Source organism: Bubalus kerabau, chromosome 1, assembly GCF_029407905.1.
Source record: "Bubalus kerabau isolate K-KA32 ecotype Philippines breed swamp buffalo chromosome 1, PCC_UOA_SB_1v2, whole genome shotgun sequence".
NCBI classification, from domain to species: Eukaryota; Metazoa; Chordata; class Mammalia; order Artiodactyla; family Bovidae; genus Bubalus; species Bubalus kerabau.
The window spans coordinates 91,841,594-91,856,917 of NC_073624.1; the positions used below are offsets into that span (position 1 = coordinate 91,841,594).

General features: G+C 40.3%; 1 protein-coding gene and 1 long non-coding RNA gene across 2 annotated transcripts in view; one reads left to right on the forward strand and one right to left on the reverse strand.

The window, feature by feature from the left end:
• Window positions 1-1,647: 1,647 nt before the first annotated feature.
• LOC129653288 (tubulin alpha-1A chain) lies at window positions 1,648-5,879 on the reverse strand. Its single transcript, XM_055582840.1, has 4 exons — window positions 5,740-5,879; window positions 3,490-3,712; window positions 3,198-3,346; window positions 1,648-2,841 (listed from the first exon to the last, which is right to left on the reverse strand). The coding sequence occupies exons 1-4, from the start codon at window positions 5,740-5,742 to the stop codon at window positions 1,861-1,863; spliced, it is 1,356 nt and encodes a 451-aa protein (XP_055438815.1). The 5' UTR covers window positions 5,743-5,879; the 3' UTR covers window positions 1,648-1,860.
• The window catches only part of LOC129653292 (uncharacterized), a 61,047-nt gene continuing 50,644 nt past the window's right edge, over window positions 4,922-15,324 (forward strand). The window contains exons 1-3 of the long non-coding RNA XR_008715042.1: window positions 4,922-5,053; window positions 5,268-5,989; window positions 13,320-13,425. This is a non-coding gene — a long non-coding RNA (uncharacterized LOC129653292). The remainder of the gene's footprint in view (window positions 5,054-5,267; window positions 5,990-13,319; window positions 13,426-15,324) is intronic.

A 15,324-nucleotide genomic window follows, 5' to 3' on the forward strand; every position in this document is an offset into this window, starting at 1 on the left:
TCCTGTGTCTTTTTGGTTTCACTTTGGTCTTTTATATTTTCTCTGCTTTCTGGAATGAGAAAAAAAAAAACAAGGCTGAACTTGTGTATTTCTTGCTCCAGGCTTGGAATCAGTCATTTCTCTAAAATGTCCTGGTTCTGATATTTACGATTGAGATTAAGATCACAGGGCTTTTAACTCTATGATTTTTATATTTGTTCCTATTTTATCTTACACTTTACTCTTCTAGCCAATGACCATTGTACATCTACCGTGTATCATATTTTGCTATATTCTGGGAATGTAAATTAAACGCTGACATTTGATCTCATGTCCACACTAGTTTTTTATCTGAATGAGCAAAACCTTTTACATTTGTGCATCAGATCTGTTTCCATTAGCTTTAGTTAAAACTGCTGAGCAGAAGTCCCCTCTTGGTCCAGTAGCTAAGACTCTGTGCAATACAGGGGACCCAGGGTTCGATCCCTGATGAAGGAACTAGATCCCACATGCTTCAACTATGAATTCGCTAAAGATCCCCCGTGCAATTAAAGATCCCACATCCACAACGAAGATCGGAGATCTCACAACTAAAACCCAGCACAGCCAGATAAATATTAAAAAAAAAAAAAAACTGCTAAGGAATACTGAATTGACTTTCAAATTAGTTGATCTATTTTTATTTCTATTAACTTACATTAAACTGATTATAGTACTACAATACAATTCACCCTTTAGTTTGCAGTGCCAAAGAAAAAAATAGATTAAATAGGTAGTTAATACCAGAAAATCATTTCATCGTCACTGGGTATTGTCCCAGAACAAGGTAACACGATGGCACAAGACAACTTGCTGTTCCTGGGTTCTTAGCCTTTTCGTCAATTGGACTGGCAGCTGACCTCTGTTGCTGAAGTCCTTAGTCCAAAACTTTCTTTCACCATGTTGGTTGTCGCCTACAATTAATTACACTATTAGAATTCTGTCTTTTGAAGTTATTGGCTCATATTAAAATAAGAAAATCCTCTGAGAGTTAAAGTTCAGGTATATAATTAATACATTAGAGTGAATAAGTGTTTCAGGCTTTTCCGATGTGATATTCAGCTGAAAATAAGTTTGGAGAGAAGAAAGTAAAGAACGAGGTCTAGTATAGTAGGAAACTGCTTGGAGAGAACAGACACCTTTTTAGAACCCAGGGCAGAGGAAGCGTGATGGCACGAGATGCTTGCCAAGGAGATGAGGCACAGGAAAATCGGCTTGTAAGCCCTCCACAATGCATTTGGAATAGTCACCATTTTATCTGTTTAGTTGCATGAGACTCAGCAGTCAACCAGATTTTAGTTGTGCATTAGATATAAATTCTCAAAGAACTAGGAATTTAACTATTATGCTTGTCAAAACTTAAGAGTAGCATGGATGTTATCTAATGGTATTCTTCACCTTTTTTAAAAACCAACTTTTAAAGTTGAAGTACAGTTGATTTACATCTAATGATAATTTTTAGATATGTATTTTATATTTTGTTTTATAATATACTAGGACAATTTAAAATTAAAAAGCAAGTTGCTGTGTAGAATATGTATAAACTACAGTCAATAGTTATTCTTTCTTCTCAATGTACTGAATAGATGAAAATTTTCCGGACACCTGAATAGAAAACACAAGACTGAGCTCATTTAAGACAGGGAATACTTTATTCAAACCCATCAGAGAAATGGATAGCTTGGGTCTGTAACAAAGCATCATGTTTTAAAGCATAGGTCAGTAATTGTATATGAGCGTATACACTGCAACATACAAATTAACTGATCAGACCACAACTTTTCAATGTTTGAAACAGAATAAGCTTCCCTGTAAAAGCAGCACCTTTGTGACATTTTAACTTTAGTATTCCTCTCCTTCTTCCTCTCCTTCTCCTTCCACAGAATCCACACCAACCTCCTCATAATCCTTCTCAAGGGCAGCCATGTCCTCACGGGCCTCAGAAAACTCTCCTTCCTCCATGCCCTCACCCACGTACCAGTGAACAAAGGCACGCTTGGCATACATCAGGTCAAACTTGTGGTCCAGGCGAGCCCAGGCCTCAGCAATGGCTGTGGTGTTGCTTAGCATGCACACAGCTCGCTGTACTTTGGCCAGGTCTCCACCAGGTACCACAGTGGGAGGCTGGTAGTTAATGCCAACCTTGAAGCCAGTGGGGCACCAGTCTACAAACTGGATGGTACGCTTGGTCTTGATGGTGGCAATGGCAGCATTGACATCTTTGGGAACCACGTCACCACGGTACAACAGGCAGCAGGCCATGTATTTCCCATGGCGAGGGTCACATTTCACCATCTGGTTGGCTGGCTCAAAGCAAGCATTGGTGATCTCTGCTACAGAAAGCTGTTCATGGTAGGCTTTCTCAGCAGAGATGACAGGGGCGTATGTGGCCAGAGGGAAGTGGATGCGGGGATAGGGTACCAGGTTGGTCTGGAACTCTGTCAGATCCACATTCAGGGCGCCATCAAACCTCAGGGAAGCAGTGATGGAGGACACAATTTGACCTATCAACCTATTCAGGTTAGTATATGTCGGGCGCTCAATGTCGAGGTTTCTACGACAGATGTCATAGATGGCCTCATTGTCTACCATGAAGGCACAATCAGAGTGCTCCAGGGTGGTGTGAGTGGTGAGGATGGAGTTGTAGGGCTCAACGACAGCTGTGGAAACCTGGGGGGCTGGGTAAATGGAGAACTCCAGCTTGGACTTCTTGCCATAATCGACTGAGAGACGTTCCATCAGCAGGGAGGTGAACCCAGAACCAGTTCCCCCACCAAAGCTGTGGAAAACCAGGAAGCCTTGAAGACCTGTGCACTGGTCAGCCTGTTAAAAGAGGAATAGAAAAAACATAGTTATTGCTCTTTGTGATGTCATCATAGTAAAGATTTTCACTTTTCACATTAATTCCAAAGAATGAGATTGCATTTTGACAGAAACTTTTAAAATGTAGACCTTCCTTAAATTACTCAGCATTTCTTTATTAAAAATATCTTCATGAATATTTATCAAATGACATCAAATAGTACATATTTTAATTGAACTTTAAAAAAAACTATAAAGGAATAATTAACCTCACTCTTTATTGCATTTCAGTTGTTTTTTTTTTTTTAAAAAAAAAGCATATTTCAAATATCTCTCTTTGGTTCATTAATTTACTTTATTCTTGAGACTACACATACCAGTTTCCGAATTCGGTCCAAGACGAGGTCAATGATCTCCTTGCCAATGGTGTAGTGACCTCGGGCATAGTTATTGGCGGCATCTTCTTTGCCTGTGATGAGCTGTTCAGGGTGGAAGAGCTGGCGGTAGGTGCCAGTGCGAACCTCATCTGGAAAAGGAAAATGAAGCAGCCACCCATCATTAACAACCCACCCAAGTCTGCTCCACCCCAGGCTATCAGTGGAGCCCACAGGACACACCTCCTGTCCCAGACCCCCAGGATTCTCACTGAAGCTACTGAGGTCAACTCACCAATGACTGTGGGTTCCAGGTCTACAAACACTGCCCTGGGCACATGCTTGCCAGCCCCTGTCTCACTGAAGAAGGTGTTGAAGGAGTCATCTCCTCCCCCAATAGTCTTGTCACTTGGCATCTGGCCATCGGGCTGAATGCCGTGTTCCAGGCAGTAGAGCTCCCAGCAGGCATTGCCGATCTGGACACCAGCCTGGCCAACGTGGATGGAGATGCACTCACGCTGTGGGAAGGAAAAGAGAAAAATTGTCAAATTAGTTATATTAGCATTTTCAATTTTCAATAAATTTCCAAACAATTTCTAGTAATATACAAGTATTCTTCAAATTTATTTAAGGTCATATCCCTAACATAATAGAAACAGTTAAAGAAAAGCACTTGCTACAAATGCTGCAGATGGGTGTGGTCTGAATAATAAGGCTGCACAGTTAAGCACATGGTGCAAGCCAATTGTTCCAACAGCCATACTTTAATATAAGATTTTTCATATTTAAAAAATAGTCAAGCACAAAATTTTTGTAAAATGAAGTAAATTCAATCACTAGTTAATTGGAATCATTGTTACTGCCTCCTTCACCTTTAAAGATGAACATTTTTTCTGATAGGACTTGGTATTTCTATATGGACATCTGTACTGCAGATGAGGCTAGAAGCCACACCCTTCTGCAGTCTATCTGCAGAATCCATCAGTATTAGGGGATAGAAGCTAAACAAGGACTGTCTCTTGCATCGCTGCATTTGCTGTGCCTGGTGCCAGCCTGTACTGTCTGCTACATTATTTAACAGAGCAAGCTCTATTTCCAGCAACTGCCTACATGATCTCATTGTGCTATCTGCCAGTTTTCCTCTTCTGACCCAGCCTGGGACCATATGCCTAAATTGAAATGAATTAAAGAAGATGCACTAGAACAAAAGACAGCTACACAAGAGTGTAAGTCTTCTTTGTCTGCAGCATTTTCATTATTTAAAAAAGTTTTCCCAGAGTCTTCTCCACTGCAAAAAACTGAAAAGTTATTAGTATCTTTAAAACAACAGTTCCTAAACTAGAAATAAATAGAACATGAAAAGCTACCAAGCTTAAAGCCCAGTGAAAGAATAATGAAATATTTATATAAAACAACAAAATAATGTTTTCATTCTGAAATTTCGTACCCACCACAGAATACTCATACTCATTACATTCAGTAGAGAGTGTCCCCTCCGTAGCCTTTACGGTTACAACTTCCTTTGTCTGTCCATTGTCTAATCACTGACAAACGGGGGCGGGGCGGGGCGGGGAGCGGGGAAGGGCGTTTCCCTGGGTCCTCCGCATTAGAGCAACCTGGCTCACAAAATCGGCTTTTTCTCTCGCTGAACGTGCGATCAAGACAGACACACACAGGAGTCAGCCAGGTCGGGGCGGCCCCAGACCAGATATTAAAGGGCTTGTCATGTGAATTGTGACTTCGCTCCTCAAGGAAAAAAAAAAAATCTAAGTTTTGACAGTGAATGAAAAACCTTTTACCGCCTACGGTTCTGCAAAGATGAAAGGCTTGTTAAAAGTCTTTCTGACAGAGGAGGCTTGGTGAGGACGAACCCCGCCTAGCGGCTCCAAGGCCAGAGAAGCAGAAACAAACAACTCCGCCCCTGCGCCGCCTCGACGCCGGCCGCCACAGAAACTAACCATTTTCCCTGTTAATACATGGGTGTCTTTCTAAAACACCAACGAACTGGCGAGGGATCCTTTTTTTTAATACTAACCCCAGGCTCCGCTTTGTCCCTTTCCTTCTCTCCCCTAGTCTTCTTCCCAGCTACACCCACCGACCCCCGTCTTTTCGGTCGACTACGCCTCTCCCTGTCCCCGGGGAACAACGCGAGGAAGGGCCTCTCCGAGTCACACGACTATCGTGCGCAGACGGGGGCCGAGCAGGCGACGCCAAGACCGCCCTGCCTGCTCCAGCCCCTTTCATGACCGACAGATGGGCTGCTGCATGCGGCTGCCAGGGGCTCGGATAACAAAACCTCCCTAGGCGCCGCCTTTGTTCCCCCTCACGGCTCAGCCGCGCCCTGGACTCAGTCGTGGCGGGGCTCCTGCACCCCGCACTGCGGCGGGGAGCCCGGCCGCAGACAAAGCTAAACCTCGCAAATAAAGTGTCAAGCTACTCTTACGCAAAAGAGTTGTAAAGGACAAAGGTTTTAAGATTTTCCAAGGAGACCCTGGGGAGGCTGATCCCACCCAGCGTCACAAAGAGCCGGAGGAGACACTCTTACCATAGTTGCTGTTTTGCGGCTGCCGAGCAGATGGCGGAGAGGAGGAGAAGAGGTTGTTACTTCTTACAGCGCGACTCTTAGGCGGTCGATGTAAGAGAACCTGCGGCACATGGGCGTCTGCGGCTCCCTATATACAACTCGGTCACCATGGGGATGGGCTGGGGCCTTTTCCTGTTGGTCCAGACCCCTCAATCTGCCCAGAGGAGCCACGACAGAAGAGTGGTGATTGGTGCATGCGACATGGGATGAGGTAATCTCTCCCCCACCCTTTTCCCCTAGCATCCATAGACTGCTTGCATCCTTCAGACAAAGAGACCGAGCAAAAACAGTCAGCCGAGCATCCATTACGGGGTGGGGTTGGGAAGGGGTGGGGGGAGGGAGAGAAAGAGAACTGGAGTTGGGTGATTTTATATTGTTTAAACCTCAAACTGCAGTTAAAATCATCAATGTAAAGATTTTCCTCCCAACATTTAATCGCAGAATTTGAGATGAAATATTTTAATGGAAAATTACTTTCAGCTTCTCCCTCAAAGTGTACTAAACCCACATTCTGTGAAGATTCAGTATCTCTAATGCTTTAAAAATAAAGTAGAAGAGAAGATGGGAATGATGCTTAAAATGGCTTGGGTAAATGTGTGTGTGTGTGTGTTTTAATTAAAAAATTATTCAATAACCATCCAAAATGGTTTCTTAGGTTCAAGTAATTTTTTTTCAGACCTTCTTTTGCCACCCTCTCCCTAAAAGCTAAACAAAAACAGTAGATGAAAAGAACAATCATACTAACTATGGAAGCACACAAGTAGTTCTAACATGAAGATAATTCAGATATAATGAACATACCATACTTACTCTACTAGAAATATTCCAGAAGTCTATGTTAATATATTTTATGTTGTGTATTGTTCCTTAAAATGAATCATCTTTTCTAATATAGAATTGAGAAAATACAAGGAGAGAGAATTATGTTTAGATGCTAGTACTACCTGTGCATGCAGTTATATTCTGCATTGTTCTCTCTTCTGGAAAGAGAAAAATTACTGGGACACCACATTAGAAAGGAAGAGAGTTGTATAGTGTAAAAAAGAAGACCATTTTGTAATATTGTCTCCTCCCGTGGACAGCTATGTAGATGTCACCTCAATAACTGCATTTTTTTTTTAAATGTAAATCTTATGTGAATTCAGTAAATTCTCCTCCTCTAAGATTGGGCTTCTAACTGTGGGAATTGTAGCCAGCCTCATACAGCTGCTATTCAATTAGAGACTCTGGTGGTTGCTCAATTGCCTCTTGGGACAAAAGGCTTTGCTTAAGGAAGTGGACTGCAGTAACATTCTTTTGCTACTCAGAAAGCTTCCATTATCAACAAAGATGTACAATGCAGAATATGACTCTGGACTGGGTACCATTTGACGTTGCTAATGAAATTTCAGAGGTAAAGAGGTTTGCTATGGCCCCCGAAGTTGAAAATATGTATTTTGGCAGATGATTTTTCCTTTTGGTTTTTAGCAAGAGATTTTCAGGATCTGCAGCACCATTTATAGTGCTCTGCAGAATCCATTCATTCCTGCTGGGCTGGCAGGCAGTGCTTGGGCGTGGGAGGGAGGGACTTGAGACAGCTGCTGCCGGTTGTGGTGTGACAGTGGCAGCCATGGATTTTTCTAGCCTGCCAGCCCCAGCTCTGCTTTACTTGTTCAAATTTGCTGCAGTAGTGTTCTCTAGGAAAAAACAAGACCCAACACAAATAGTTTTACCTATTTCTTGCATATTTTATAGGAAAAATAGTCTTTATTATCTTATCTTTATACACCCTTTTTGCAAATAGAAGTGTATTTCAGTAAAGAGATAGAGGATTAAGGATGACTTGAAGCTTTTTTTTGAACCCAGAGATACACTTAACAAAAATAGGAATTAAATGTCGTAGGGAAGTATAAGGATTAATAAGTAGCTCATTGAAAATACTTCTTTCAAAAATTTAATAATGAAATCAATCACACACTTTTGGACCATGATACAGTATAAAAATCTCCTTTTTTGGAATGAGAGACACCGTTTTGAATTTGATTTTCTTTATAGTATAAAAGAAATATGTCATTTCCCCAACAGCCTCCATTCTTTATGCAATTTACAGAGGATTCAATAAAAGAGGGGCGAGTTCATGCAATTGATTCTTTGTAATTCTATCTCAGAACCATTCATGAAATGTGGCTTTTTTTCCCCCTCCCCTTGGCCATAAGTAACAGTAAGATCTAGGTCAGAAATCAAATATATGAACACCGTTAATCTTAAATATATAAATGGAAGATGAGGGGAAATAATAATCTATTATTTTTGTTCCTCATTATCTGGCTTAATAGCATGCAAACTATGGGAAACAAAAAAAACATTTTTTTACTACATCATTTTTTATATTTACTGTCAACTTTAACTTACATCAGCATGCATATATAAATATTCTACTAATGTATTATTTCTCATCGACAGTAAAATTAGCATAAAACATTTTTCTTTCATAGTATTTTTGGAATTTAAATTATTTATTTGATGGTCTGTATCTTTCCTCTATTACAATGTGAATCCGAGTCCTTGACAAATTGCCTAGCATATGGTGGACATTATATACATGTTTGTTGAATTAAATGAATGATTTCTTTCTGTGCATATTTTCATTAACTTTTCATGGTTAGTAGTTTAGAGGTATTTAATAAAGCATTTTCCTTTTTTATTTAATAAGCATTTACTCGCTGTCTACAATAAGCCTTGGACCATCCTATATAGCTTAGAGAATTCAGAGGTAGTAGAAAGGTCTCTTTTCTCTAGATTCTTCCAATTAAAGAAATAAAACAAGTACATGTATATAAGTTTGAGAATGGCATGTGTTTCTGTGTGTGTATGGGGAGGAGACTTGTAGAATCTGTTGAATGGCCCCAAATATCATAACTTCTGTAGGAAACAAGGGAGTTATTTATCACTTCTTTTTCCTACTTTTTTTTTTTCTTCTTTTCTACTTCTCACCTCCTATTTAACCCTAAATACATTTCAGTCTGGATTCTGCTCCCACCACTCCTTGAAACCAAATGCCCTCTCTGTTGCTAAATCCACTGGACACTTTTGGGTTCTTGTTGACCTGTGATACGCTTTCTCACAGTTGACTGTTATCTGTTTCTTGAGACACTTTGTGTGCCTTTGGCTTCAAAATTCTCTTATTTTCTGGGTTTCCCTCCTACGTTTTTTTGTTTCTTCTCAGTTTCTGATTCTTCTTCTTCTTTTAATCTTTAAATATTGGAGCTCCTCAAGGTTTGGTTCTAGACTTTTTCCTTATTTTATACTGTGGATCCTACTCTGGTGGATGGTAAGTGCGTTCATTCCCAAGACTGCAGATCCTTTCTGTGTGCCGATGACTTCTTGACATCTCCTTTTAGATCCAGATCTTATAGTAAACTTCCAGTCTCTAGCCAGGTTTCTCACATATATACCGAATTGAACTAGTTCAGTTCAGTCGCTCAGTCATGTCCAACTCTTTGCGACCCCACGAATCGCAGCACGCCAGACCTCCCTATCCATCACCAACTCCCGGAGTTCACTCAAACTCATGTCCATTGAGTCGGTGATACCATCCAGCCATCTCATCCTCTGTCGTCCCCTTCTCCTCCTGCCCCCAATCCCTCCCAGCATCAGAGTCTTTTCCAATGAATCAACTCTTCGCATGAGGTGGCCAAAGTACTGGAGTTTCAGCTTTAGCATCATTCCTTCCAAAGAAATCCCAGGGCTGATCTCCTTTAGGATGGACTGGTTGGATTTCCTTGCAGTCCAAGGGACTCTCAAGAGTCTTCTCCAACACCACAGTTCCAAAGCATCAATTCTTCGGTGCTCAGCCTTCTTCACAGTCCAACTCTCACATCCATACGTGACCACAGGAAAAACCATAGCCTTGACTAGACAAACCTTTGTTGGCAAAGTAATGTCTCTGCTTTTGAATATGCTATCTAGGTTGGTCATAACTTTCTTTCCAAGGAGTAAGCGTCTTTTAATTTCATGGCTGCAGTCACCATCTGCAGTGATTTTGGAGCCCAGAAAAAGAAAGTCTATTTCTGCTTTATTGACTATGCCAAAGTTAATGGTACCTATATAAGGGAGGGCAAATAAATTTACTTGATTAGGGCATGCAAGAGAATTGTGGGTGATGTGTTATATAGGGAGAGTGGAGCTAGTTAATGAAGCATTTTGAACCCCAGTCTGAAGGAGGAGTTTGGGTTGAGTTCACACACATAGACAATGTGAAGCTTTTGTATTCTCATAGAAAGGAATGAAGGGAAGGGAACAACATTTCTGTAAAATTAATCTGACAGGGTAGTGGAGTAGGGAAAGAGATTGCAGATAAGTGGACCAATAAGAAGGTTATTGTAATAATCTAAGCAGAACGTGTCAAACCATTGTAATCATCATGGGAATGGGTAGAAAGGAATAGTAGAAGAGACCACCCAAAGGATGAATCCCAGTGGTGATTGATTGGACATGAGGTAGAAAGGAAAGAGTCAACATTAACCCTTGAAGTTTTCAACTTGGAGGAGTAAGAGAATGAAATGCTAGTTGTGCTCTTTACAGAAACGGGGAAGTTGAAAAGGAATGCCTGTTTAAGTAGGAAATGTGTTTGTGTGTGTTTTTAAAATATTTATCTATTTTATTTTGGTTGAGCCAAGTCTTAGTTATGTAATGCAGGATCTTGTAGTTGCAGCATGTGGGATCTAGTTCCCTGAGCAGGGATCAAACCTGGGTCCTCTGCTTTGGGAGCACAGAGTCTTAGCCTCTGGACCACCAGGGACGTCCCTGTATATGTGTTTTGAGGAGGGCCTTGAGGGTGCGTGTGTACTCAGTCACTTCAGTTGTGTCTGACTCTTTGCGACCGCATGAACTGTAGACTGCCAGACTCCTCTGTCGATGGGATTTTCCAGGCAAGAATACTGGAATGGATTGCCATGCCCTCCTCCAGGGGATATTCCTGACCCAGGGATTGAACCCACCTCTCCTGAGTCTGCTGTATTACAAGTGGATTCTTTACTGCTGAGTCACTGGGGAAGCCCATTAAGGGCAGGACCCATCAGTCAATGTGATCTTACAAGTTGAATGTTACACTGTTTGAGGTGGTAGGTGAATCAAGTGGAGAAGTCATAGAGGCCACAGGGAATCTGCAGTTGGCACTGCTCAGAGAAAGGTCAGCATTAGAGGGGTGACAATGCATATTTGGGTACTCTTGCCTGGAGAATCCCATGGACGGAGTGGTAGCCTGGTAGGCTGCAGTCCATGGGGTCGCTAGGAGTCGGACACGACTGAGCGACTTCACTTTGACTTTTCACTTTCATGCATTGGAGAAGGAAATGGCAACCCACTCCAGTGTTCTTGCCTGGAGAATCCCAGGGACGGGGAGCCTGTTGGGCTGCCGTCTATGGGGTCGCACGGAGTCGGACACGACTGACGTGACTTAGCAGCAGCAGCACTGTACATTTGGAACCTAATGACAACAGTATTATGTGCCAGCAGTATGGTATAAGAGTAGAATTCTCCACGTGTAACCCAGAATTTCAAGTTATGCTGCTCAACAGGCAACACAATTCAGGTACAGTTATGTTCACCAGGTGAAAAGACTTCCTTTTTTATTCTTTGATTTGAGAACTTTTTATTGAAGAATAACATACATACATAAATTTTCATCATGTCTGAGTCTTTGCAACCCCATGGTCTGTCCATGGAATTCTCCAGGCAAGAATACTGCAGTGGGTTGCCTTTCCCTTCTCCAGGGGATCTTCCCAACTTGAGGACTGAACACAGGTCTCCTGCATTGCAGGCAGATTCTTTACATTGTTTTCATTTCTATGTAATGCCCCATTGTATGATTATACCATAATTTACTTCTATTATACCATAATTTACATCTATTTCCCAAGGTTAATGGATATCTGCTTAGTTTCCAATTTTTTTGCTAATACAAATGGTGTTGCTATTAGCATTCTTTTACACATGTTTGGGTGAATATATTTACAAATTTTCGCTGCTGTATACCTAGGAATGGAATTGTAGGGTGATAATATATGTTCACTTTAGTAGAAAAACACTAATTTTTCCAGAGTGGTTGTGATTATGTACATTCCCATCAGCAGTATGGGAGAGTTATTCCTCATCCTGTTTCACTGTAGCCATTTAGTGAGAGTTTATCATGTATCTATCACATAATGGATTGGAAGCATTTGAGATGAAAGACAAGGAGACTAATTTGTAGCTCATACCATAAAGAATCTACCTGCAATGCAGGAGATCCCGGTTTGATCCCTTGGTTGGGAAGATCCCCTGGAGAGAAGGGTATGGCAACCCACTCCTGTATTCTTGCCTGGAGAATCCCATGGACAGAGGAGCCTGGCGGGCTGCAGCCCATGGGGTCACAAAGAGTCGGACATGACTGAACGACTAACACTTTCACTTGGAATCATCCAGGCTTTAGGATGAAAGCCATGGGGATAGAAGGAATGATCTGCATTGCAAGAAAAGTGATACCTGTGGGGGATATTTTGGAGGTTGACTTACCAGATTTGGGAATAGACTTAATAAATTAAAAACAGTAAAAGACTTTGAGAGAAAGAAGTGTCAGAAAAGGAAACACTGATGCAGTGGCCAAGAAAGAGGAGAAAAAGCTGGACATTGATGTTACAGAGACAAAGGAAGGACCACTTCCGGATAGAGTGCTGAGTAGCATCAAATACTGGATTTGGCTACCAGGAAATGAGTATATAGCAAGGGCTTGATACAAAAGACAAAACGTGTTTTCTGGCCAGAGTTCAAGGTCCTGAGGATGGAAACTATGTTGAGTGCTGTGAGAGAGGTCAGTGCAGGAGCTTTCAGACACAAAGAAGTGTGTCACATTTCCCCACTTCATCCTGCTGTGGTGTGCCCTGTCTCACACCAGGTCATCACTGCCTCTGCATCCTTTGTGAAATGAAAATACCTGTCACCTCATGCTGCCTCCCTCATGCAGGTTAAAAAAAATTTATTTTTTTTCTATTTTTTTTCCCCTCATTTTAATAATGTTTTTATTAGGCTTAGAGACATCTTGGTGTGCCACATAAACTTTTTGTGTGTGTGTGTGACTCAAACTTTCATTTATTTATTTATTTTTTACTTTACAAACTATTTCTTTATTATTTTTGGCTGTGCTGAATCTTCATTGTGGTGCGCGGAGTTCTCATTGCGGTGGTTTCCTTGTTGCAGAGCACAGGCTCTAGATGCTCAGGCTTCAGTGGTTGTGATACATTTGCTCAGTAGTTGTGGCACATGGGCTTAGTTGCCCCACGACATGTGGGATCTTCCCAGACCAAGGACAGAACCCATGTCCCTTGAATTGACAGGCAGATTCTTAAACTACTGGACCACCAGAGAAGTCTTCCTCAGGCAAATTTGATTGTAAATGGATAAATTCAAACAAGTAAATTTCCCTTAAATTCTACAACAAAAACACACCTCAAATTTTAATTTAAGCAAGGAGATGAATATGATTATGCTGACATGTTGAATTTACATTTATCTTTATTTTTCAGGTTCAGCACTGATCAATATATTGAATGAATTGACTCTTACTAAGTATGGCCTTTAAGGAATATCTACTGCATCCCTCTTGGCCAGATCTTAATGTTAAAAGTTTAGGTAAGAATATGACCCCACATCTGAATTCAGAATTTTATTTAAAGCTTAACATTCACCTTTTCAACCTCTTGTCAACAAATGCACTATTACTAAATAATAGTTTTTTCTGGATAACAATGGTAAGAATTATCTGTGGTGATTCTGGTAACTGAGTTTCATCTATTTTGGGAAGGACTTTTGTGTGTATGGCAGAGATAAATAAATATTAATGAATTTCTGTTCCAGAAGTAAGACTTGTAACATAATAACATAAAAAGTACATGTACTCTATAATATGAAAAATATACCTCTGGTATTGTAATGCAATGCTTTGAGGTCACTCACTGATGTTCAGTTATTTACTGAACCATTCTTTTAAACATAATATTTATGTACTGAGATACAAATTTTAATTTGTAATTTTGCTGTAGTACCTTGAAGAGGTGGTTTCCCCACATCTACGAATGAAATCTGACATTTGGAAAAAGGGACAAAACTTGGAAGAGGCTCAAAGGCATCCTGAGAAGAGAAGGAGAAGGAAGTATAAAAGACAGTGGATAATCTCAGTTTTCCATGAAACACAATTTATTATTTAGTTGCATTTCATTAACCCCAATTACATATGCTCACAAGAATGCACATTGAACTGCCTCAGTCCTGCCCCTCCTTTCACTCAAAGCAGATGGAAATTAGGTGGCAGACTGGGAACGTTGCCATGGTGTACTGGCTTCAGGGATTTAATAGCAATCAAAAGAAGCTCCAGGGTCCCTTCCCCCAGTCATCCAAGTGTGTGTTTCTCTTTTCCTCTCAAGTCCTTGTCTTAATTAACTCCATGTAATGGATAAATCAGGATGAGATTGATTTACTAGTGAGAAAAATTTTTTACTGCCTCCATAAGTGTTTATAGATGCATTGATATTGTTAGAAGTAAAATACTGATGAATTATAACTGGTTCATTTTTATGTAGAGCTAGCCACACAGAGAGTAAGAATTTATTTTTTAAGTATTAAAAAATAAGTATTATTTTTAAGTAATATTTTTTAAGTATTGTACAATATGCCGCCAACTTTGAGATTTATTTTTCTTATTTGTTTTTATCCCCCTGGATAATATGCAGGCATCTCAAATTCAATATATCTAAATGAAATTAATTATTTTTCTCCATTATCCTCCTCAATATTCTATACTCTCAATTGTTCCATATTCTCAATATCAAGTTCATTGTCACCATCCTTCCAGTTGATCAAATTAGTTGAAAATAATAACCTCATATAATATCTACTATGTGTCAGGCTCTGTCCTTAGCACTTTATGTATGTTATTAACTGATTTAAGTTAATCCCAACTAATCACTAAATTCTGTCAATTATATTTCAAAATTGTCTTAATATTTGCAGAATGAAGAAATGACTGATTTAAAACTTGACCAATTTTATTAGCCAAGGGGCCTAGTTCAAAGGGAGGATGTGGCAGAATATTTAGGACTTGGTCTTTGAATTTTCCTCTTTAAGCATTACATGTATAAATCCAAGAGCGAGAATAGTAGAAGCTAACCCTTTTAGCATATGGAAATCATCCCCTGCATCAGGGTTTCCTGATGTTCTGAAGTAACTAGGGTGCTAGTTCCTGAACTGAAGAATCTGATGCAGCAGGTCTAATTCAATAAATAATAACCTCTTATAATTAATAATTTACCATTTGAAACTAAAGGGTTTTAATGCTTTGCGGTAGTGTGATTCAGTTCTTTCTAAATTTTGATAGCTCCTGGATAAATTGACAGAGAATTACTCTTCAGACAGTTGTAATCCTGAAAAACACAATCCTCAATGATGTCCAGCTGAAAAAGGTTTTGGGAAACATTTCCCCATCTTCCTTTAGATTTAAAAAGCAATTATACATGTGCAGAAGAGAGGAAAGGC

Bases quoted from the DNA above. Each gene is read 5' to 3' on its own strand.
- LOC129653288 (XM_055582840.1), bottom strand. The intron at 3,347-3,489 runs GTGAGTTGACCT...TTCCTTTTCCAG, and splicing joins CCTGGAACCCACAGTCATTG to ATGAGGTTCGCACTGGCACC. The intron at 2,842-3,197 runs GTATGTGTAGTC...CTCTTTTAACAG, and splicing joins TGGACCGAATTCGGAAACTG to GCTGACCAGTGCACAGGTCT.